At 42.3% G+C, this 23011-nt stretch overlaps 2 protein-coding genes and 1 long non-coding RNA gene across 9 annotated transcripts in view; 1 reads left to right on the plus strand and 2 right to left on the minus strand.

Moving 5' to 3' along the window:
• Positions 1-9644, minus strand: part of LOC118359324 (GRAM domain-containing protein 4-like) — a 48965-nt gene extending 39321 nt beyond the window's left edge. For 2 of the 5 annotated variants that reach the window (XM_035737822.2, XM_035737823.2), the window contains exons 1-2: positions 9340-9642; positions 1910-2135 (exon numbers count right to left, since the gene is read on the minus strand). In XM_035737822.2, coding sequence (XP_035593715.1) covers positions 1910-2135; positions 9340-9368 — 255 coding nt within the window. In that variant the 5' untranslated portion in view covers positions 9369-9642. Of the gene's footprint in view, positions 1-1909; positions 2136-9339 lie in introns of all 5 variants that reach the window. The other 3 variants (XM_035737821.2, XM_035737826.2, XM_035737820.2) reach the window with 3 other exon arrangements.
• Positions 8871-23011, plus strand: part of LOC118359326 (plasma membrane calcium-transporting ATPase 1-like) — a 52955-nt gene continuing 38814 nt past the window's right edge. Inside the window, exons 1-3 of one of the 3 annotated variants that reach the window (XM_035737829.2) lie at positions 8871-8946; positions 10387-10566; positions 10662-10766. The gene's annotated coding sequence lies outside the window, so the exon portion shown is untranslated. Of the gene's footprint in view, positions 8947-10386; positions 10567-10661; positions 10767-16950; positions 17274-22740; positions 22997-23011 lie in introns of those variants that run through there. The other 2 variants (XM_035737827.2, XM_035737828.2) reach the window with 2 other exon arrangements.
• Positions 10776-14275, minus strand: LOC118359327 (uncharacterized). The gene is made up of 3 exons (XR_004820639.2): positions 13655-14275; positions 13443-13517; positions 10776-13253 (listed from the first exon to the last, which is right to left on the minus strand). It is a non-coding gene; the product is annotated as an uncharacterized LOC118359327 (long non-coding RNA).

Genomic DNA, 23011 nt, shown 5'->3' on the forward strand with positions numbered 1-23011 from the left:
TACATCGCAGATGAGCTGAAGGCAGGCATCAATGACCTTGGATCACAGAAAGTATTTGCATTGGCGACAGACAATGCTGCAAACATGAAGGCTGCTTTGTCTAAAGTGGAGGAGTCCTAGCCTCACATCACACCTATTGGCTGTGCTGCTCATACATTGAATCTGCTCGTTAAGGACATCATGGCACTGAAAACAATGCATACACTCTACAAGAGAGCCAAGGAAATGGTTTGGCATTTGAAGGGTCATCAAGTTATAGCAGCAATCTACCACACCAAGCAAAGTGAGAAGAATAAGAGCACCACATTGAAGCTGCCCAGCAACACCTGTTCGGGTGGTCTTGTCATCATGTTTGACAGTCTCCTGGAGGGGAAGGAGTCTCTCCAAGCACAGTATGCTGATATGGATAGACCAATCAAGATTATCCTCTTGGATTATGTATTTTGGGAGAGAGTGGTAAGCAGCATGAAACTCCTGAAACCTGTAGCAGTAGCCATTGCACGGATTGAGGGAGACAATGCCATCCTGTCTGATGTTCAGACTCTGCTTGCAGATGTAAGAGAAGAAATCCGTACTGCCCTGCTCACTTCCCTGATTCTCCAGGCAGAGGAAACTGCAGTTCAGAAATATAAAAAAAAACATGAAGACTTCTGCCTGAAGCCCATACATGCTGCAGCATACATGTTGGACCCCAAGTATGCTGGCAAGAGCATCCTGTCTGATGCAGAGATCAACAAGGCCTATGGTGTCATCACTAACGTGTCTCACCACCTTGGCCTGGATAAGGACACGGTTCTTGGCAGTCTGACGAAGTACACTTCCAAGCAAGGGCTTTGGGATGGAGATGCAATATGGCAGTCATGCCAACATCTCATCAGCCACCTGCTGGAAGGGACCGTGGATCTGAGGCTTTTTCCCGTTGCCTCGATCATTCTCCAAATCCCACCAACATCAGCCACCTCAGAGAGCAACTGGTCCATGTTTGGGAACACACACACCAAAGCACGCATCAGGCTGACCAATACAAGGGTTGAAAAATTGGCGGCCATCTAGGTGGATTTGAGACTTTTTGAGCCTGACAACGAGCCATCTACAACAAGGTTGGAAAGTGACAGTGAAGAGTCAGAGTCTGACATTCAAGAGGTGGACATTGTGGTCCAGGGAGAAGACATGGAAGCTTGAGAGGAAGACAACCACAGCTTTAGTTTCTAGACTATCGTTTTACAGATGTCTGTTGAAAACGCTTTTGGGAGATGCGATGGATTATTGGGGATCATTCAATATTTCCTTTCTTTTGTTGTTCAGTGAAATCATCATGTGAAGAGTCAACCCAAGTTCAATTTGTAAGTAAATAGTGTGTGATGACGTGATCAAATGACTCATAACTTTGATCTGTTTGAAATCGTAGTTTGAAATGAAAGATATTTCTCCATCTTCAAACATCAAGAAGTTATCAACCTCGCTCAAAAAAATAAGAACATGAAAGCACAAGAATATGCAGACAAATGAAATAAGATAATTGAAAAATACTTGTTCTTCTCATGCACTAAGCGAAGTTGAGTTGGCCGGTAGTACGCTGCGGCTAGGCCCTGGTCTGCTCTAGTCTGACTAAGGCCTGCAGTGACGCAGACAGCAATTGGACAGCTTTCTCTCAATCCTTGAGTGGACTAATTCAACAGAAAGGGGTTTGCATAAATGTCAAAAGGAAGACATTATGGGCGAAATTCCCCCGAAACTGGCAGCGGCACATCGAGATGGCGAGTGGGTGGACTTCATGAAGTGATCTGGAAGAAACTAGATTAGGAATGCAAAACAAAGACGCATTTTGTTTGAGAGAGAATTAGGGGAAGTGAAGAGTCTGAAGAGATACAATTTCTGTGGTTATATTATAATACCAATATTCACTTACAGGAGCACTCACAGGGTCTTGCAGTTCTTCAGTGTCTTTAATTTTAAGCAAGGGCTTAGGCTTCATCAGGATCTCTTCGCTACATTCAGTGTCAGATGTGTTGGGCGATTCACCCAGATCCAGGAACACATCTGGCCGTTGGCCCCGAAACCGGATTTTGTCCAATCTCTTTAGCATGTTCAACACAGTCGTCTTGGTCTTTATCTTAACGTGGCATATGGCATCCCTGCAGGGACAAAAAGGAAGACAGACAAGTGATTACAATCAAATATTTTACCGGCAACTCACGGACCAGGGCACGTATCCATGAGATAAAAGGGTTAAATTGTCTTCAATAAAAATATCTGAAAATTCTATATGAGCAATTTGAAATGCCAACTCAAAGATTCCTGTGCAACAATATAGTACTTACTTGTGCACATCACATGAAGTGTCATTCTATTACAGGCATCAGGATGGTATGAATTGCATCCACATAGTCATTCAATTCAGCATGACATAATTTCTCTGCAATCTCCTACGGGAGAAATAAAACCCTCTACTCATATCAGTAATGAGACTTATTGGAGAATGAACAACTCCCATATCACTTATCCCTATGATAAGACAATGGAAACATTGAATACTTCAGCCTTACAAGGAAATTAAGATACAATAAACATTCAGGATTATGATAGACAAATGTCTATATTCTACCTTCTTAACTTTGACCCCTTGTAATCTAGAATCCACTATTCTAAAAAGTATTCTTTCTCCTAAACTTAACTGGATGGTTATACATGTTGCACCAGTATACCTATAGTATAAAACATGTCCTTGGATCAAACATGTGTTGCCTGCTCTGGAAATAAACTGTATACAAATATAAAATGAAACATGCAACAATGTCAAAGATTTAACAGAGTTACAGATCATAAGGAAATCAGTCAATTGAAATAAATTCAGTAGGCCCTAATTTATGGATGTCACATGACTGGGAATACAGATATGCATCTGTTGGTCACAGATACCTTAAAAAAAAAGTAAGAGGCCTGGATCAGAAAACCAGCCAGTATCTGGTGTTACCACCAATTGCCTCACGCAGCACGACATCTCCTTTATATAGAGTTGATCAAGCTGTTGATTGTGGCCCTTGGAATGTTGTCCCACTCCTCTTCAATGGCTGTGCAAACTTTCTGGATATTGGCGGAAACTAAAACACGCTGAAGTACACATCGATCGAGAGCAGCCAATACATGCTTAATGGGTGACATGGTGAGAATGCCGGTCATGGAAGAACTGGGACAATTTCAGCTTCCAGGAATTGTGCATAGATCCTTGTGACATGGGGCCGTGCATTATTATGCTGAAACATGTCATGGCGGCAGATGAATAGCAAGACAATGGGCCTCAGCATCTCGTCACGGTTTCTCTGTGCATTCAAATTGCCATCGATAAAATGCAATTGTGTTTGCTGTCCATAGCTTATGCCTGCCATACCATAACCCCACCATGGGACAATCTGTTCACAACATTCACACCAGCAAACCGCTCGACCACAAGACACCATACACATAGTCTGCGGTTGAGAGGCCAGTTGGCCATACTGCCAAGTTCTCTAAAACGACTTTGGAGGTGGCTTATGGTAGAGAAATGACCATTACATTCTCTGGCAACACCTCTGGTGGGCATTCCTGCAGTCAGTATGCCAATTGCACGCTCTACTAAAATTTGAGACATGTGTGGCATTGTGTTGTGTGACAAAACTGTACATTTTAGAGTGGCCTTTTATTGTCCCCACCTGTGTAATGACCATGCTGTTAAACCAGCTTCTTGATATACCACACCTGTCAGGTGGATGGATTATCTTGGCAAATGAGAAATGCTCACTAACAGGGAAGTAAACTCATTTGTATACAGAATGAGAGAAATATACTTTTTGTCCGTATGGAAAATCTCTGGGATCTTATATTTCAGTTCATGAAAAACTTTACATGTTTCCTTAATAATTTTGTCCAGTGTATAAAGCGCCAGGGTAGTCCGTCTCATTCTAGATCCAGCTCACGGACGACAGGCCTCATGTCGTAATGAATGATACTATCAGAGGTTTATAGTGGCAGTCTGTCCATTAGCCCACAGGAGTTGGGTGCTGGGGAGGGATCATCAATCAACAGACACAATCAGTGGGTTGGACAAGATCGGCCTGTGCAAGTCACGCACCTATTTCCTCCGGTTAACCATTAATAACCATATAATCATTCATCTTTTTGAGTTAAGGGGTTTGACATAAGCTGATCCCTACAGATTGTAACAAAATCATAAGCAGAAAGATGTTCATCTGTGTAAAGTAAATGGAGCAATGAGAAAGAAAACCTAAATCTTTTACGCCAGGGATCATCGACTAGATTCAGCAGTGAGACAATTATTTCTTCAGTGGATGGTCAGAACATCATACCAAATATATTTTAGACTGCAAATTGACCGCAAGAAGCCTAATATTTGACTAAAACAATAATTTCAAATTATGCTTACATTTGTATACAATAACATATCTCTCCATTATACAAATAAAATAACCCCGCCAGTCATGGCAAGTTGCTCGGTAGGAAAGGGCCTCATGGCTTGGTTTTTGCTCTGACATGCACTATCAATGGTAGGACCTTATATAGACAGGTGTGTGACTTTCCAAATCATGTCCAATCAATTGAGTTTACCACAGGTGGACCTCCAATCAAGTTGTAGAAATGTCACAAGGATGAGCAATGCAAACAAGATGCAGCCGAGCTCAATTTCAAGTCTCATACCAAAGGGTCTGAATACGCATGTAAATAAGGTGTTTTTTTTACTTGTAATACATTTGCAAAAACTGTTGCACAACAATTTAAGTCAGTTATTCATAATGTTTGTCAAAGTATGATATATTTGGGCTTGAAATGACATCCAAACTGCCCACTTTGTATAAGTCAAATCAAATCCACCTTTATTGGTCACATACACAGAGGCTCAGATGTTATCACAGTTGCGGAGAAATGTTTGTTTCTAGCTCCAACAGTGCAGCAATAAATAAAAACAATGCACACAATCCATAAAAATAAATAATTATATAGGATGAGCCATGACTAGAATACAGTATATTCATATAAAGTGGGTGGAAAAGTATGTAAATATTATTAAAGTGACCAGTGTTTAATGAATATGCACATACGGCAGCAGTCTCTGAAGGTGCAGGGTAGAGTACCGGATGGGAGTTGGCTAGAACAGGGACTAAGGTTCAGGGCAGGATACTGGGTGGTGGCCAGCTAGTGTTGACTGTTTAACAGTCTGATGGCCTTGAAATTAAAGCCGTTTCGCAGTCTCTCTGTCCCAGCTTTATGCACCTGTATTGTACTGCCTTCTAGATGGTAGCTGGGTGAACAGGCCGTGGATCGGGTGGCTGATGTCCTTGATGATCTTCTTGGCCTTCCTTTGACACCAGGTGCTGTACATGTCCTGGAGGGAATGTTGTGTGCCCTGGTATTGCGTTGGGCTGATCACACCACCCTTTGGAGAGCCCTGTCATTGCGGACGGTGCAATTGCTGTACCAGGCAGTGACACAGCCCAACAGGATGCTCTCAATGGTGCATCTGTAGAAGTTTGTGAGAGTCTTAGGGGCCAAGTTGAATTTCTTCAGCCTCCTGAGGTTGAAGAGGCACTGTTGTGCCTGAATCAAATAACATTTTATTAGTCACATGCTCCAAATACAACAGGTGTGGACCTTACAGTGAAATACTTACAAAGTGACTATGCATAGATGACAGAGTAGCAGTGGTGTAAAAAGGGACAATGCAAATAGTCTGGGTAGCCATTTGACTAGACGTTCAGGAGCCTTATGGCTTGGGGTTAGAAGCTGTTTAGAAGCCCCTTGGACCTAGACTTGGCGCTCCGGTACCGCTTGCCGTGCGGCAGCAGAGAGAACAGTCTATGACTATGGTGACTGGGGTCTTTGACAATTTTTAGGGCCTTTCTCTAACCCCGCCTGGTAAAGAGGTCCTGGATGGCAGGATGCTTGGCCCCAGCGATGTACCGGGCCGTTCGCACTACCCTCTGTAGTGCCTTGCGGTTGGAGGCCGAGCGGTTGCAATACCGGGCAGTGATGCAACCAGACAGGATGCTCTCGATGGTGCAGCTGTAGAACCTTTTGGGGATCTGAGGACCCCAACCAAATCTTTTCAGTCTCCTGAGGGGGAATAGGTTTTGCCCTCTTCACAACTGTCTTGGGATGCTTGGCCCATGTTAGTTTGTTGATGATGTGGACACCAAGGAACTTGAAGCTCTCAACCTGCTCCACTGCAGATGAGAATGGAGGCGTGCTCTGTCCTCTTTTTCCTGTAGTCCACAATCATCTCCTTTGTCTTCATCACGTTGAGGGAGAAGTTGTTGTCCTGGCACCACACAAGGTCTATGACCTCCTACCTATAGGCTGTCTTGTCAGTGATCAGGCCTACCACTGTTGTGTCATCAGCAAATTGAATGATGGTGTTGGGAGTCGTGCCTGGCCGTGCAGTCATGAGTGAACAGGGAGTACAGGAGGGAACTGAGCACACACCCCTGAGGGGCCCATGTTGAGGATCAGCGTGGTGGATAGGTTGTTACCTACCCTCACCACCTGGGGGCGGTCCGTCAGGAAGTCCAGTTTCAGAGGGAGGTGTTTAGTCCCAGGGTCCTTAGCTTATTGATGAGCTTTGAGGGCACTATGGTGTTGAATGCTGAGCTGTCTGGCCCTGCGGCCTTGTGAATGTTGACCTGTTTAAAGGTCTTACTCACATCTGCTGTGGGGAACGTGGTCACAGTTTTCCGGAACAGCTGGTGCTCTCATGCATGTAGCATAGAAGTAGTTTAGCTCGTCTGGTAGGCTTGTGTCACTGGACAGCTCTCGGCTGTGCTTCCCTAAGGTCCACACCTGTTGTATTTGGCGCATGTGACTAATAAAATTTGATATGGTACTTAACTAGCCTCTCAAAGCACTTCAACTTGGGTACAGGAACAACGTTGGACATCTCAAAGCAAGTGGGGATAACAGACTGGAATATGGAGAGATTGAATATGTCCATAAACACTCCAGCCAGCTGGTCTGCACATACTCCAAGGATGCAGCTTGGGATGCCGTCTGAGCCGGCAGCCTTGCGAGGGTTAACACGTATAAAATTACTTACTCCGTCGGCCACGAAGAACGAGAGCACAGTCCTCATGACCTGCAGAGAGCTGGGACCAAAGTAACAAAGCCTACCATCAGTAACACACTACGCCGCCAGGGACTCAAATCCTGCAGTGCCAGACGTGTCCCCCTGCTTAAGCCAGTACATGTCCAGGCCCGTCTGAAGTTTGCCAGAGAGCATTTGGATGATCCAGAAGAAGATTGGGAGAATTTCATCTGACCATATGACACCAAAATATAACTTTTTGGTAAAAACTCAACTCGTCGTGTCTGGAAGACCAAGAACGCTAAGTTGCATCCAAAGAACACCATAACTACTGTGAAGCATGGGGGTGGAAACATCATGCTTTGGGGCTGTTTTTCTGCAAAGGGACCAGGACGACTGATCCGTGTAAAGGAAAGAATCACTGGGGCCATGTATCATGAGATGTATCGTGAAATTTTGAATGAAAACCTATTTTACTTTTATTTAACTAGGCAAGTCAGTTAAGAACAAATTCTTATTTTCAATGACGGCCTAGGAACAGTGGGTTAACTGCCTGTTCAGGGGCAGAACGACAGATTTGTACCTTGTCAGCTCGGGGATTTGAACTTGCAACCTTCCAGTTACTAGTCCAACGCTCTAACCACTAGGCTACCCTGCCGCCCATTACAATGTATAAATACACATATCAGGTATCTTTCAACAGTTATCCATATTACCGGAGCGTCATCTTATTCTAACTATTCTATTCTGAATTCGTGTTCGCAATTTATGTAAGATAACAAAAATTTGAAGATAACAATAGTTGGCAAAGTCAAATCCATCTGTGGTGAATTTTTCCCTAAATCAATGCTTATGACAAATCCAGCTACAGAACCAGCCATAGAGCCAGCTGGCTAATCTTTTGAATAAAGTTATTTTTTAAACAGTAACAACACATAACATTAGCTAGCTAGATAAGGTTAGCAAGATAGCTAGCTATGTAGATCAGGTTAGCATGCTAGCTAGCTACACCGACAGCTGTCAATGCCCTATTTGTCGATGTTTATCAACTCCACATGGAAACTCCCACACCCAATTTGTGAATATGTACCAGTAGACTTCGTCATTCTTCAGAGGTGTAACTTAAGTGCATTTCCTATTTCCTCTTTTCCACTATTTTTTACAACAAAATTCAAGAGCCAGTCACATTGCATGCTCTTTTACAAAGAGCACATGGAGCAACCATGACGCGACTAACCACTGTTGAGCAGCACAAGAGAGTTGATCAAGTTACACTTAATTCACTGTTTGCTTGCTAAATATCTTATAAATATAAATTAACTAGGATGTGCCAAATACTTTTTATCCAGTGATGTATTTGGTTGAGATAGTTGTATATCTTTGAGCTGGATTGGCTGTTCTTGCATTTAGTGTGTGCGCTTGTTAGCGTTTACCTAGCATTCGCTATGGGAATTTACTATTACTTTTTTAGCATATATTTTTATTAAATTTTTAAAAACATATAATACATTTGGAAAGATATAGCGCCCCTTGTGTTTACTGCCAGTAATGCCATATACCCCAATATGGTACAGGAACAGTATGAAAATCATCTGGATACCGCCCAACCCTTGTAAATGGTTTCCATTGCAAGACGTATTGAATACAACCCTAGTGAAAGCCCATTACTCCAATTGTTTGGGCAGTTCAGTAATGCCATGGAATTCCCTATTTATTTTCTGTTCTTGTGTATAGACATGAGGGGGTTAATATAAGATGACAGTATTATGGACTGTGTTATGGTATTAATGGGGGGGGGTAAGGATTATTGACAGCTGGGATATCCCAGGATGCCCAGCCCACCTCAGAATCTGAATGTTCCGGTGCAAGACGTTTGGGTGAGGTTTTATACAACACGTGTAGGCTATCATTTCACGATAACAATGTTGCACCTCACCAGATAATCATGAAGAACATTGTATAACTATTGTAAAGCTGACACAAAATTATCCAGTTTTAGTCGTACTGATGGCTAACACAAGAGGCAATACTACATAATGAAAATAAATAACATGTATATTGTAATTGTATCAAAAACTTCAAATGCAGTCAGGGGAAGACACGTTGACATGTTCTCTATCTAGATTACCAATGAGTGCAGAATGAGAGCGTGATATCAAGTTAAACCAACGTCGTGCAATTAACCTAAATGAATTGCACGACACGACTATGCCTGTTGCACTTAGAACTATCGGGTTGAATAAATAAGAAGCGGTCAGAAAGTTTCTTACCCATAACGAAATCGGTAACAAAGTTTCATTAACGCTGTCTTTACTCCGTAGGTCGCCTTTTCCCACCTGCCACCTTGTTTCAAAGAAACCCTCCGTTGGTCCGCCCGGCTCACGCCCAAGTATTTACATTGAACTCCATAAATAAAATTATCTTATGGCAAACAATGCAAGAGGTCCACACAAAAAAGGGTGGGGGTGCGATGACGTCCCGCTGCGTTCTACGAGTTTTATGAACTCATTCGACAACAATACGCTGTTTAAAATGTATGTTGGAGCCTTACAGTGAATGAGGCGTTCACGCTACCAGGAAATTTCGTCAATGTCAGCGACTAAACTCTTAAAGGGGCCGCCAATTAATGTTTTCACAGAACAGTTTCTTTTCAACAGCAACCAGCTACACAAAGAAATGTCCTAAAATTAAAACGTGACACAGTTATAAACAAACGTACGTAGGAAGGGTGTTATAGGTATGGCCTATAGAGAGACTCACTGAAACTTTCACAAAAAAAAGTTGTGATATATTGACATGATAGAATAGTTTTGCCATTAACATTGAGTGATAGAGCATATCATGTTTTCATTTCCAATGGTGTAAGGCCAATGGGTGAGAAGGATGGAGGCTCCAATGTGTGCATTTTAGGGTCTCATATGCTCACACACAGTGAGTGGGTGATCTCCTGTCTGTTGGGTGTCATGGGTATTTTGCTCAGGAGGAAAAGGGCTTCTGCGGGAAGGCTACATTGATGTGAAGGGTCAATGGGAGTATGGTGAAGGTCACTGGGGGTATGGTGAAGGTCACTGGGGGTATGGTGAAGGTCACTTGGGGTATGGTGGTCTGAAAAAGGCTATAGGAGGACACCACTATGTTATACTGTGTTATGTACACTCCCTATCAACATTTTTAAGATACCTACTCATTCAAGGGTTTTTCTTTATTTTCTACATTGTAGAATAATAGTGAAGACATCAACACTATGAAATAGCACACATGGAATCATGTATTAACCAAAAAGTGTTAAACAAATCCAAATATATTTTATATTTCAGATTCTTCTAATAGCCACCCTTTGCCTTGATGACAGCTTTGCACACTCTTGTGCAAACACTCTCAACCAGCTTCACCTGGAATGCTTTTCCAAAAGTGTTGAAGGAGTTCCCACATATGCTGAGCACTTGATGGCTGCTTTTCCAACTCATCCCCAAAAATCTAAATTTTCTATCTCAATTGTTTGTATATATTATTTATATTACAATATCTCAAACATGGAAAATAAAAGTACCTGAATACAATGAAAAGTTAAACTGCCTAATCTCTGCTGCAGGCAGCACATGAACAGGGTGGCTCCCGGTTGCTTCAGTTGTTGGGCCTGTTCCTCCTCCCAGGCAGCATTGTGAAGTTCTCACCACATACGACTGGTCATCATCAGGTAAGGAGAACCCCCTTAATGACTGTTTTAGGGTCATTGTCCACTGTAATGGGGGAACCTCCGTAAGTGTTTTTGTTCTCATGTCCTCTAGTGTTGGGCCTGCATTCTCCACCAAATGTGTCAGTGTGGGGTGAAGCTGAAAGTGAGGTGTTTTTAGGGCTTCAAAGGACACAGCCACCGCTTCGCCAAACTTCTCCAGAAGTGTGCCCTTGTATACACTATCGCACAATAGAAGTAGTGTACTGAGTATACTTGGTTTAAAAAGTAGTAAAACAATCTACCACACCGGTAAAGTTCATATGTACTTTACCGGTATCTCTCTTCATTGTTCATGCATGTTACTTTTTTCTTCTAGGATATATTCAGAGCCTCAAATGTATTCCATTATAATGTCAATTCTGGCCTAGAGCTCTTGCAAAAAACCTAAACACGTTTCGAGAAAACATTACAGGTGTTGTGTTCCACAATGACCACAAGTTGGCAGTATCACATTATACTTGCCAGCATCTTGTGATTTTCATTTCTTCCAACACTGCAAATCATATTTCATTCTTTTTGAAAAAATGATGAATAAAAGTAAATGACATTGATATATTTTCCCTAAAATACAGTAGAACATTTGGATGCAGACATTTCTTCTAAAGTAGCCTACTGTGTACTACAGTGCATCCGGAAAGTATTCAGACCCCTTGACTTTTTCCACATGTCGTTACGTTACAGTATTGCTCCAAAATGTATTAATATTTTTTTACCCCTCATCATACCACACACAATAACGCATAATGACAAAGCAAAAACAGGTTCAGAAATGTTTTGCAAACTTTAAAAAAATGAAATATTACATTTACATAAGTAATAAGAAGAAGAAGGATAAAAAGAAGGATAAGAAGGATCGGAGGACCAATGCCCAGCGTGGTAAGTGTCCATAATGTTTATTTTAAGATATAAACTGAACACTATGAGAATACAAAACAATAAACGTGAACATGAACGAAACCAAGCCAGTAGCGTGTGGCAACAAACACACACATGGAAAACAAACACCCACAACTCAAAAGTGAAACCCAGGCTACCTAGGTATGATTCTCAATCAGAGACAACTAACGACACCTGCCTCTGATTGAGAACCATACTAGGCTGAACTCAAAACCCCAACATAGAAAAACACACAGACTGCCCACCCCAACTCACGCCCTGACCATACTAAATAAAGACAAAACAAAGGAAATAAAGGTCAGAAAGTGACAGGTATGACACTACAAGCTTGGCACATCTGTATTTGGGGAGTTTCTCCCATTCTTCTCTGCAGGTCCTCTCAAGCTCTGTCAGGTTGGATGGCGAGCGTCACTGCACAGCTATTTTCACGACTCTCCAGAGAAGTTCGATCGGGTCCAAGTCCGGACTCTGTCTGGGGCACTCAAGGACATTTAGAGACTTGTCCCGAAGCCACTCCTGCATTGCCTTGGCTGTATGTTTAGGGTTGTTGTCTTGTTGGAAGGTGAACATTTGCCCCAGTCTGAGGTCTTGAGCACTCTGGAGTGCTTTCGTCAAGGAGCCCTCTGTACTTTGCTCCATTCATCTTTCCTTCGATCCTGCCACTGAAAAACATCCCCACAGCACGATGTTGCCACCACCATGTCTCACCGTAGGGATGGTGCCAAATTTCATCCAGATGTGACTCTTGGCATTCAGGCCAAAGAGTTCAATTTTTTTATGTAATCAGATCAAGGTCTGCGTTCTTTAGGTGCGTTTTGGCAAACTCCAAGCTGGCTGTCATGAGCCTTTTACTGAGGAGTGGCTTCCGTCTGGCCACTCTCTACCATAAATGCCTAATTGGTGGAGTGCTGCAGAGATGGTTGTCCTTCTAGAAGGTTCTCCCATCTGCACATAGGAACTCTGAAGCTCTGTCAGAGTGACCATTGGGTTCTTGGTCCACTCCCTCACCAAGGACCTTCTACCCCGATTGCTCAGTTTGGCTGGGCAGACAGCTCTAATAAGAGTCTTATTGGTTCCACTTAATTCTTGGGGACCTTCAATGCTGCAGACATTGTTTGGCACGCTTTCCCAGATCAGTGCCTCAACACGATCCTGTCCCGGAGCTCTACGGCATGGCTTGGTTTTTCCTCTGACATGCACTGTTAACTGTGGGGCCTTAAATAGACAGGTGTGTGCCTTGTTCCAGCGTTCATTATCTCGTCACTCATGATGATCTCAGGAGAACTGTGGGTGTTGAAGATGTCAATCATGGCCTTGGAGGTGGCCTTACCAGTCTTGTCCTTGATGGGTATCATACAAAATGAAAATCTATTTTTGGTTCCAAGCACCCTTTTTAATGGGTTACGGAATGGAATTTAGAGTTGAACACATACTCTTCCTTGACTGATGTTAATGGTTATTGCCTCCACCCACTTGGTAAAGTGATCGGTCGGGTCAGACACCAGCTGTTGCCATTTCTGTATTTCGTGAAGGATCCGATGAGGTCCACCCCTAACATTTGTAGTGTTAGAAAGAAGATGACTTTACTTTATTCTTATCCATATCTCTCATACATTATGCAGATTTTCATATTTGTAAGGATACTGACACACACACACACACACATTCTATAATATTGAACTCTGCTGTGGTCAAATAAAGCACAACTTATTAGGGCAAAATTTGAATTGGGACACATACCGATCATGTGCCTTGGTGAAACAACTTTGATGCCAGTCTTTGCCTTCTCAAACTTCTTGCAGGCTCGACAGGGTACTGACCGTTTGGCAAAAAGTGACAAATTGAAACATTGTGTGCTCTCTGATGTGACATTCATTGAAATCATAATAATTTCAGATTCAATAGAATGTGATTGATAAACAAATGGTTATTTCAATTGCCCAGATGTTCACCTCCTTGACAATTCCCCATCAGAAGAAGCGTAGGTTGATTTGGCAATCATGCGCTTCACTCCGTAATGGCCAGCATGCATCTCGATCAGCACGGCCTCCTTTTCCTCCTTAAAAATCACCCTCCTGTATAGCTTGCCATCCTTCCCCCGTAGGTACATATGCTTGCCAAACAAGTTGGAAGAGAAGAGTTGTTGAAATACTCAAGTCTAAGTACATTTGCACTTCTGTCTTTCTCTATCGCTCTCTGTATGTCTTCCACTCTCTTGTTATTTGACGTTACCCCGAATTTCTCTGAATGTTGCGCCTTTTGTCGAGATCAGTGGTGCCGTCATAGTACTTTGCCTGATTAGAAAGATAAAAGAAACTCTTCGAGGGATGCCAATGAAGTAAGTGCAAGCTACATACAAACAAAAAGCTACAATAACAGTTACAGTAGCTAGCTAGCTAGCTAACATTAGCTAAATAAAACTGTCTGGCTGGCTAGCTAGCTGACTAGGCAGGCTGAGGTAAATAAGTACAGTAACAGTAGCTAGCAACGTCAATCTAAAAACAGCTTAAATTATTTATTCCTATTTAACAATATGTTCTTATATAAAGACAAATATATGGAAAAGAAACTGTTCTCTTTCCAGTATTTTAGGTCCTAGGAGAGCAGTCCTGGGAGAAAATTATTCTGAGGTAATAATTTTGCGTGGAATGAGCGAGCGTTTGAGGGGAAATGGAACTAGAACTACCCGCGTTCTCCTTCCTTTGCGACCGCTATGAGGTAAAATAGAGCCAAGCAACCAGCATAACAATGGACTCTTTGGTCTATGACGTAATCCTATCAGAATTTTGCAAGTTCTAGCAACTGCCCTAGCAAGAGAAGCTACAAGAGAAGCTAATCTCATTGTGGCGCTGGAGGGGAACACTTTTTAGCATGACAGGCCCTTATATAGACAGGTGTGTGCCTTTCCAAATCATTTGAATTTACCACAGGTGTACTCCAATCAAGTTGTAGAAACATCTCAAGGATCATCAATGGAAACACGACGCACGTGTGCTCAATTTCGAGTCTCATAGCAGAGTCTGCATACTTATGTAACTAAAGTATTTTTGTTTTTTATTTTGAATAAATTTGCAAACATTTCTAAAAACCTACTTTCGCTTTGTCATTATGAGGTATCATGTGTAGATTGACGAGGAACATTTGTATTTAATCAATTTTATAATAAGTCTGTAACGTAACAAAATGTGGAAAAAGTCAAGGGGTCTGATTACTTTCCGAATGCACCGTATGTAAACAGAAGCAGCAAGAACGTTATGGGTGGAACATCCCTTTTAAAGACGGGCGTTAAAGGCATGTTCTTCTCAAAATACAAAGTAACAGGATTTTTCCGCTTACCTTGGCAGGGAATTTCAATAAATATGTTGGATGGACAGAATTATAGTGAAATTGAACACCCCAAACCTGGTGACAAACCATCTCATCCATCTGACCTTTTGATCTTTGCTCTCACTTCATTCATTTAATAATTTAGCTCAAAATTGTATCACTTTATACAGCACAGTTCAAACATGTAATGTCAGAAACGTGATGCTGTTCTCCTGTCACCTGATGGAACATTGGCTTTCACTGAATGGTTCTCACTTCTGAAATGTTAATGAGGAGTTTCCACTGCCTTTTCATACCCTCTCCTCAGTGCCTGGACTACAAAACTGGGCTGCAAACATTACTGGGTCCTTTGATTAACAGACAGGTGAAGTGGGTAAGGTGTGAATGAATTAGATGCCATGGTTGCAGCCATGATATGTGCATTGCCCAGCGACGCCCATAGGGCTAATCTGTCTGCATATGTCCCTAAAAGCACTGATGGTGTTTTCCTCTTTAATTATTAAACTTCTGAAGCAGCTTTAAGCCATTGAGAAAAAGATTAGTGAGGTTATGTTTGTGTGTGTGTGTGTGTGTGTGGTAGTGTTTCTGGGGCATGCATGTCAATTTACTTTACTTTTGCTTTTAACTTAAAGATACACCAAAGACTTGTAGTTGCTAATAATTCACACAATCCTTCGTTTTAGGCTAATAACAGCTTTAGGCTTTCACAAGCTCCACATTTGATAAACAGACCATGCTTGGTTGATTGGCAAGGTGCTAGAATCAAGGTGCTAGAATCAATTCTTCAATCTCTGCCCCCTGAAAATGCTTTCTTGCCCACACATGACCATAGTTCATGGACACAGACCTACTCTCTCCCAAACAAAAGGTCTCATTGACCAGTAGGCCACGTGCATTTAGAATGCTTAAAAACTGAAATAGATGACTAAGCTAAAGAAAGACCTCTGCAAAAAGGATCTTGAAAATGCCTACTAGACACAAGCAACCAACAATCCACTCAGAAAGAAGCTGACGTGATTGTAATAATAATAATATATGCCATTTAGCAGACGCTTTTATCCAAAGCGACTTACAGTCATGTGTGCATACATTCTACGTATGGGTGGTCCCGGGAATCGAACCCACTACCCTGGCGTTACAAGCGCCATGCTCTACCAACTGAGCTACAGAAGGAAACAGCCTGATCCCTGCTTTTCAGATTCATCCCTCTTTGCGGTGGAACTGGCCAAATTTCATGTTAGGGGTAGCTTTCAAACAGAGCCACTGGCAGGGAGGGTATCATATGATATCTTTCTCTGCTACCCTATCATACAGTATCAGGTCTGCACATTCTGCAGAGAGGCAACAAGGTCTAGACTCTAAATTGTATTCTAATCCTTCTCTCTCTCTCTGTCTGTCTGTGTCTGTCTGTCTGTCTGTCTGTCTGTCTGTCTCTCTCTCTCGCTCTGTCTCTCTTTCGTGTGTGCCTCTAATCCTGCTGTCTAGCTGCAGTGTGTGTGTGTATAATCCTGCTGTGTCTGTGTGTATGTGTGCATCTATAATCTGGCTGTGTGTTTAGGCACAGTGTACTTTAATCCTCCTCCTAATGTGGGCATCCGTGCACGTGAGGGCGTGTGTATGCATGTACAATATATGTTGGTTTACGTCACCTTGCGTCACAGCAGTAGTGAGGTGATATGGGGCCTTGATCAGGGGATACTTGATCTCTTAATTGGGGTTGATGAGAGGCGGGACTCTAGAACAAAGGGTAGGGTATGGAATCAACACGTCCTCACTGCTCGCTAAGGTCCTTGAGGCAAAAGCTAACCGAATGACTAGTGGGTGGAGAAGGGTTGGGTTGGGTGAGGGGACACAGGTTTAGTGGTTTGCTCCACAAGCATTAGCGCCCTAGTGCCACAGTCCCAGAGCATAGTATACCTCACAGGCAAAGGCTGAGCCACTGCCACGCAGCAGCCCCTGGATGGATATGCGTGCCTATTTATAGCTAATCCTGTTTCAGCGAGGTCGTGCTCTCTACCTTCCCTGAGACGGAGCAATTGGAGTTAAGTGCCGCTCGCGTGCTGTCGTCGTCCGAGAGGAGGCTGGCAAAGGATGCAGCTAGGAAGCAGACAGTGCTCCATTCCTGTTTGTGACCGTTGATGGACAGATTGTCAGGGCTCTTCTGGGATATTTCTGACATGGCTGCTTCTCTTCACCTCTGCACACGAGTCCTGCCCCGCCGACGGCCATATCTGTGACTCACCTGTAAGTGACTCCGCCTTGACTTAATATAAACATATATCATATCAAATCAATCTGAACAGTCATTGTGGGCTCTAGGGGGTTTTATTGGAGCTCATTAGATTTGCAGTTCATTTTATTAGGATTACAACAACAAAACATGTTAGTGAAAATAGGATCATTTGCATGACCAGATGTGACTGCTTTTTGGATTTAGAATGTAATTTTTAAAGCTATACCAATGGTTTATTTATCCTTAATTTATGATTTGATCTGACACACACACACACACACACACACACACACACACACAAACACAGTGTCGTAGCAACACAGAAATGTTATCAAGACATTCTCTAAGTATGCATTTACAAGGTGAAAGGTTCATGTGTGCGACCATATTAAGATTAAGCATCTTAATACTGGAACAAATATGACATGGTTTAAAACGTTGCCATATGGTGGGTCTACACACAATACTGTATACAAGCATTTGGGTGTCTGGCTAGTCGGGTATTAGCAGTGCCTTCAGAAAGTATCCACACCCCTTTACATTACTAGTGCTTCCAGTGAATTTTACCGGATTTAAAATATAATCTTTTTCATCGTGGCAAATCAATCTCTCCTGTATAGCTGAGTGGCATTGAAGCTCATGCCGGATGGCTTTTATTCAGTCAAAGCCGATGTCAGGGCTAACTGTATGTAGCCATTGTCAATGCCATAATATTGTCCGACACTACGAATATGGAGTTTTTGACCACGTTAAGAACTCTTTTTATTTTTTAAAATATTTTTTATATATATTGACTTTCAATGTCTGGAAACTTCTTTCTCAAAATCGAAGGATCTGAATCACGTTCTGTTCATGTCGTATTTTACACACACATTCACGTTTCTCTCTTTGCTCAACCTCTTCTGAACCCTCAACCAATTTGATCAATATGATAATGTAGCCTATGTCTCTGCCTCATATCTCAGAACAGCTGTGATATGAATGAACCTTCCAAAAATATATATGAAGGCTACAACCTTCTCTATTTGTTGTAAGGGATTTTGCTGTAGCACTCGCATGTTGCAGTCTACACATTGCATTGGTGCAAAACAATTAGCATTTTGTGTAAAGTTATTATCTTTATAGTTACGCTGCCATATAGCAAGCAGTCTGCCTCCTGTCTAGCCAATGTGAGAAAATAACATGAAATCGCTATTGACTTATCTTTCTGTGTTTTGCTTGTTTGATATGCTGTGTAGGTTGCATGTACAGTGCCTTCAGAAAGTATTCACATCCCCTGACTTTTTCAACATTTTCTTCTGTTACAGCCTGAATGTCAAATTGATACATTTTTTTTTGTCACTGGCTTACACACAATACCCCATAATGTCGAAGTGGAATTGTTTTTCAAAATGTTTACAAATTACACTGAACAAAAATATTATTTTTTGTATTTATTTTACCTTTTATTTAACTAGGCAGGTCAGTGAAGAACAAATTCTTATTTTCAATGACGGCCTAGGAACAGTGGGTTAACTGCCTTGTTCAGGGACAGAGCAACAGATTTTTACCATGTCAGCTGTGGGATTTGATCTTGGAACCTTTCAGTTACTAGTCCAATGCTCTAACCACTAGGCTACCTGCCACCTCAAATATATAAACACAACATGCAACAATTTGAAAGATTTTACTGAGTTACAGTTTATATAAGGAAATCACTCAATTGAAATTAATTCATCAGCCACTAATCTGTGGATTTCACATGACTGGGAATACAGATATGCATTTGTTGGTCACTGAGCCCTTAAAAAAAGGTAGGGGCGTGGATCCAAAAAACAGTCAGAATTTGGTGTGACCACCATTTGCCTCATGCAGTGCAACACATCTCCTTCTCATAGAGTTGATCAGGCTGTTGTTTGTGTCCTGTGGAATGTTGTCCCACTCCTCTTCAATGGTTAGTTGCTGGATAGTGGCAGGAACTGTAACACTGTTGTCGATCCAGAGCATCCCAAACAGGCTCAATGAGTGACATATCTGGTGTGTATGCAGTCCATGGAAGAACGGGGACATTCTCAGCTTCCAGGAATTGTGTACAGATCCTTACAACATGGGGCCATGCATTATCATGCTGAACCATGAGGTGATGGCGGCAGATGAATGGTATGACAATGGGCCTCAGGACCTGTGCATTCAAATTACCATTGATAAAATGCAATTGTGTTCGTTGCTCGTAGCTTATGCCTCCGCATACCATAACCGCACCGCCACCATGGGGCAGTCTGTTTACAACGTTGACATCTGCAAATGGCTCGCCTACGCACAATGCCATACAATGTCTGCCATCGGCCCCGTACAGTTGAAACTGGGATTAATTTGTGAAGAGCACACCTCTCCACCGTGCCAGTGGCCATCGAAGGTGAGCATTTGCCCACAGACGTTGGTTACGATGCTGAACTGCAGTCAGGTCAAGACCCTGGTGAGGATGACAAGCACGCAGATGAGCTTCCCTGAGACGGTTTCTGACCGTTTATGCAGAAATTCTCCGGTTGTGAAAACCCACAGTTTCATCAGCTGTCTGGGTGGTTGGTCTCAGATGATCCTATAGATGAAGATGTGGAGGTCCAGGGCTGGCATGGTTACCTGTGGTCTGCGGTTGTGAGGCCGGTTGGACGTACTGCCACATTCTCTAAAATGACATTGGAGGTGGCTCATGGTAGAAAAATTAACATTCAATTCTACAGCAACAGCTCTGGTGGACATTCCTGCAGTCAGCATGCCAACAACCCGCTCCCCCAAAACTTGAGACATCTGTGGCATTGTGTTGTGTGTCAAAACTGCCAAAGGTGCTTCTACAAAGTATTGACTCAGGGGTGGGAATACTTATGTTAAGGAGATATTACTGTATTTAATTTTCAAGAAACATGTTTTCACTTTGTCATTATGGGGTGTAGATGTGTAAGAAACTATTGATTTAAATACATTTTGCATTCAGGCTGTAACACATCAAATAAGTCATAATAATGGAATAAGTCAAGGGGTATGGATACTTTCTGAAGGCACTGTTTTTTGCCTAAGTAGCTGCATGTAACTCTGCTCCTGAAAAAAGAACATGACATTGCTAGACAATCTGTTTGTGTTGTGCTTATGTTTGCAATAACTTATTTTTACAACACACAAAGAACTTAGTTTTTGAACGGTTCTGTGTACAAGCGGCAGCGGAGTCACGGAGCAGCATCTGAAATGAGGTAGGCTAGTGGATCCCACATGCGCAGCAATCTCAGTATATTTAGCAACAGCAAGAAAGACCACCCCCACAACATTTCTGTTTTGTGCCTAAGAAGTTTTTCCTGATTATTGTGCTTGGTGAGCCAGGACATCATCAAAAGTCTTCCAGATGAGAGGTAACCCTGGATTAATTTACACTAACTACACACTGGTTTCCATGATAAGAAACATTGTTTCCATGTAACCCAATGATTTTTTTCTACGTAATGTAATATCAAAACATTTCCCTTTGATGACGTATCATCCTGGGAATTGTTGTGTTTCTAGTAGTGAATTCATAAAGTACAGAAGAGAAATGCATATACAGGGGCACACAGACAGAGAAGGCTGGAGAGATAACCCCGTCCAAAGGGGTGATGTGTGAGCTTAAGTGGTTACCACGGCCACTAGACCAGACTGCTGCACAATGATTTCTAATAGCTTTCAGATTGTCTGTTGTTATAGTATTGATGGCCTCAGTGGAGAGGGAAAGCTGTCCAAATTAATGACATTTTTGGGGACCAATTTTGGCTCGTGAATGCTACATTCAAAATGACTTGTAGAAAACCTTTGGGGGACATGTCCCCCTTTGTCCCCAGTGAAAGTTGAGCCACTGGTTGGATTTGAAAACAGTCATACATTTTGTGTTTTTTGTCACCCAACTTTTAAACTAAATCCAATGACATGGTGAAATGTTTTGTTGAATTCACGTTAGTTGACAACTCAACCAAATGTAAATTAAAACTAAACGTTGAACTGAGATCTGTGCCCAGTCCGGTCTCGGTGATAATGATCTCTATCAAACCAAGAGCACACACACACAGAGACACACTATGAAAAAAAACACAAACACATCCCCCCCACACACAAACACTGTGAGCACACATTGTGAATGCACACCATGCACATTGCATGCACGCACGCACGCACAGACACACACACATTTGTTTCTCCAGCCTCCGTTTAGCATTAAGACAAATATAATTGATGAGAGAGTCATTGTTTGTTTGTGCTTCCCTTACCAAGGTCTAGTTTGCCTTTACAAGGTATTTAAATAGTTTCCATCGTCACTGAGATTCGCAGTGCATAAGTGTTATGGATGTAAGAGAAACGCATGCACACTCATCATCAGGGTCATGTGCTAGTTTTGTTCTGTTGAAATGCAACTAAATCCATGAATGGCTAGTGTAATGATGCATGCTTTCGCTTTCTGGTGGCAGTGTGTGAAATCAGACAGAAAATGGATAAGGCGCATGTACATTGACAGAGATCCTGGAGAAAGGCCCAACTGATATAAAGGTCCTGACATTAAAGAGCTGAATGCTTCCGGACAAAATATATCTCAGGTCGACGCGCTGTGTCCTGTCATTTTTATGAAATATTTTATTTGAATTTTATTTATTCATATTCATGCCACGTTTTCACATGACAGGGGTAAAGATGAAAGATTGTCTGAAAGTTGTGCACAACATCCGGAAGCACTATCAGCCACCCTAGCACGATGGTGGAAAATTGTGTTTTATTAAGAAGGTACACACATTTTCCCAGGTTTTCTAGGCCTGCTCGCCATTAAAGCTAGTTTAGGAGCAAACCGACGCCAGAATGAAGGGTATTTTATGTAGCTGTTCGGCTGGGCAGATCACTCCAGACGATAGTGGATCCGTCAAAAGACGGGTAAATAGCGACAAATAGCAGCTGTCCAGGCTGAGTAGGAAGTTCAGTCTACCTGGAAAGATTTCACTCAAGGAAAGAGTACAAAGTGATACCATGCCTTACTCATGAGCTAAACCTCAACAACTGATTTCAGTAGAAGCATAAATATCCATTATCATTCCTTTAGACATTATAATATCTAAAAGTTCCACTCTTGTGTTTAACCTGTGGATATTTAATGTATTAATCAGCCCCGCAGTCCCAGCAAAACATGGTACATGCCCTGGTTGTGATTATAATAAATTCATCAAATTGAAATCTTCCTTTAGGGCAACAACTGTGCCCCAAGCTGCAATTTTTCAGATGTAATACCACAGGCAAAGTAGACCTGGCGTTACAGTGGTAAAAACAAAGGGGGGTGGCGTTGTCTTCACTTTTCCACAGTGTCTCCCATTCACAGTGTTAGTGGCTCTCTCAGGAACAGCAAACAGTGGCTGCTGAGCGCACCAATGCCACAGATTGTCTAATTAGATTAAGCCAGAGGCTTTCCTGAGATAATCATTGAGCGAGCCTTTTTCCTCGAATGAAGCCTGTGTCGGTAGAGAGTCTGCTCGCTGAAGGTCAAACCAAAATTTTCGAAGGAAAATCTGCTATTTGTACATGTCCCCGAGAAGGTTAACTATCTGGATAACCTCGAGAAGTGCCGGAAGAGCTTCCTTTGGGGATAATGGGGGTGTTTCTGGAGTTCTGTGGAAGACACTGCCTTCCCTAACCGGACTGGTGGTATTACAAGAATATACCTCCTGTTGATATGAGGATAAGAAAAGGGGGATTTCTAGTAAGTACAAACTCC

The sequence above is a fragment of the Oncorhynchus keta genome, chromosome 26 (assembly GCF_023373465.1).
Source record: "Oncorhynchus keta strain PuntledgeMale-10-30-2019 chromosome 26, Oket_V2, whole genome shotgun sequence".
In the NCBI taxonomy this organism is placed as follows: Eukaryota; Metazoa; Chordata; class Actinopteri; order Salmoniformes; family Salmonidae; genus Oncorhynchus; species Oncorhynchus keta.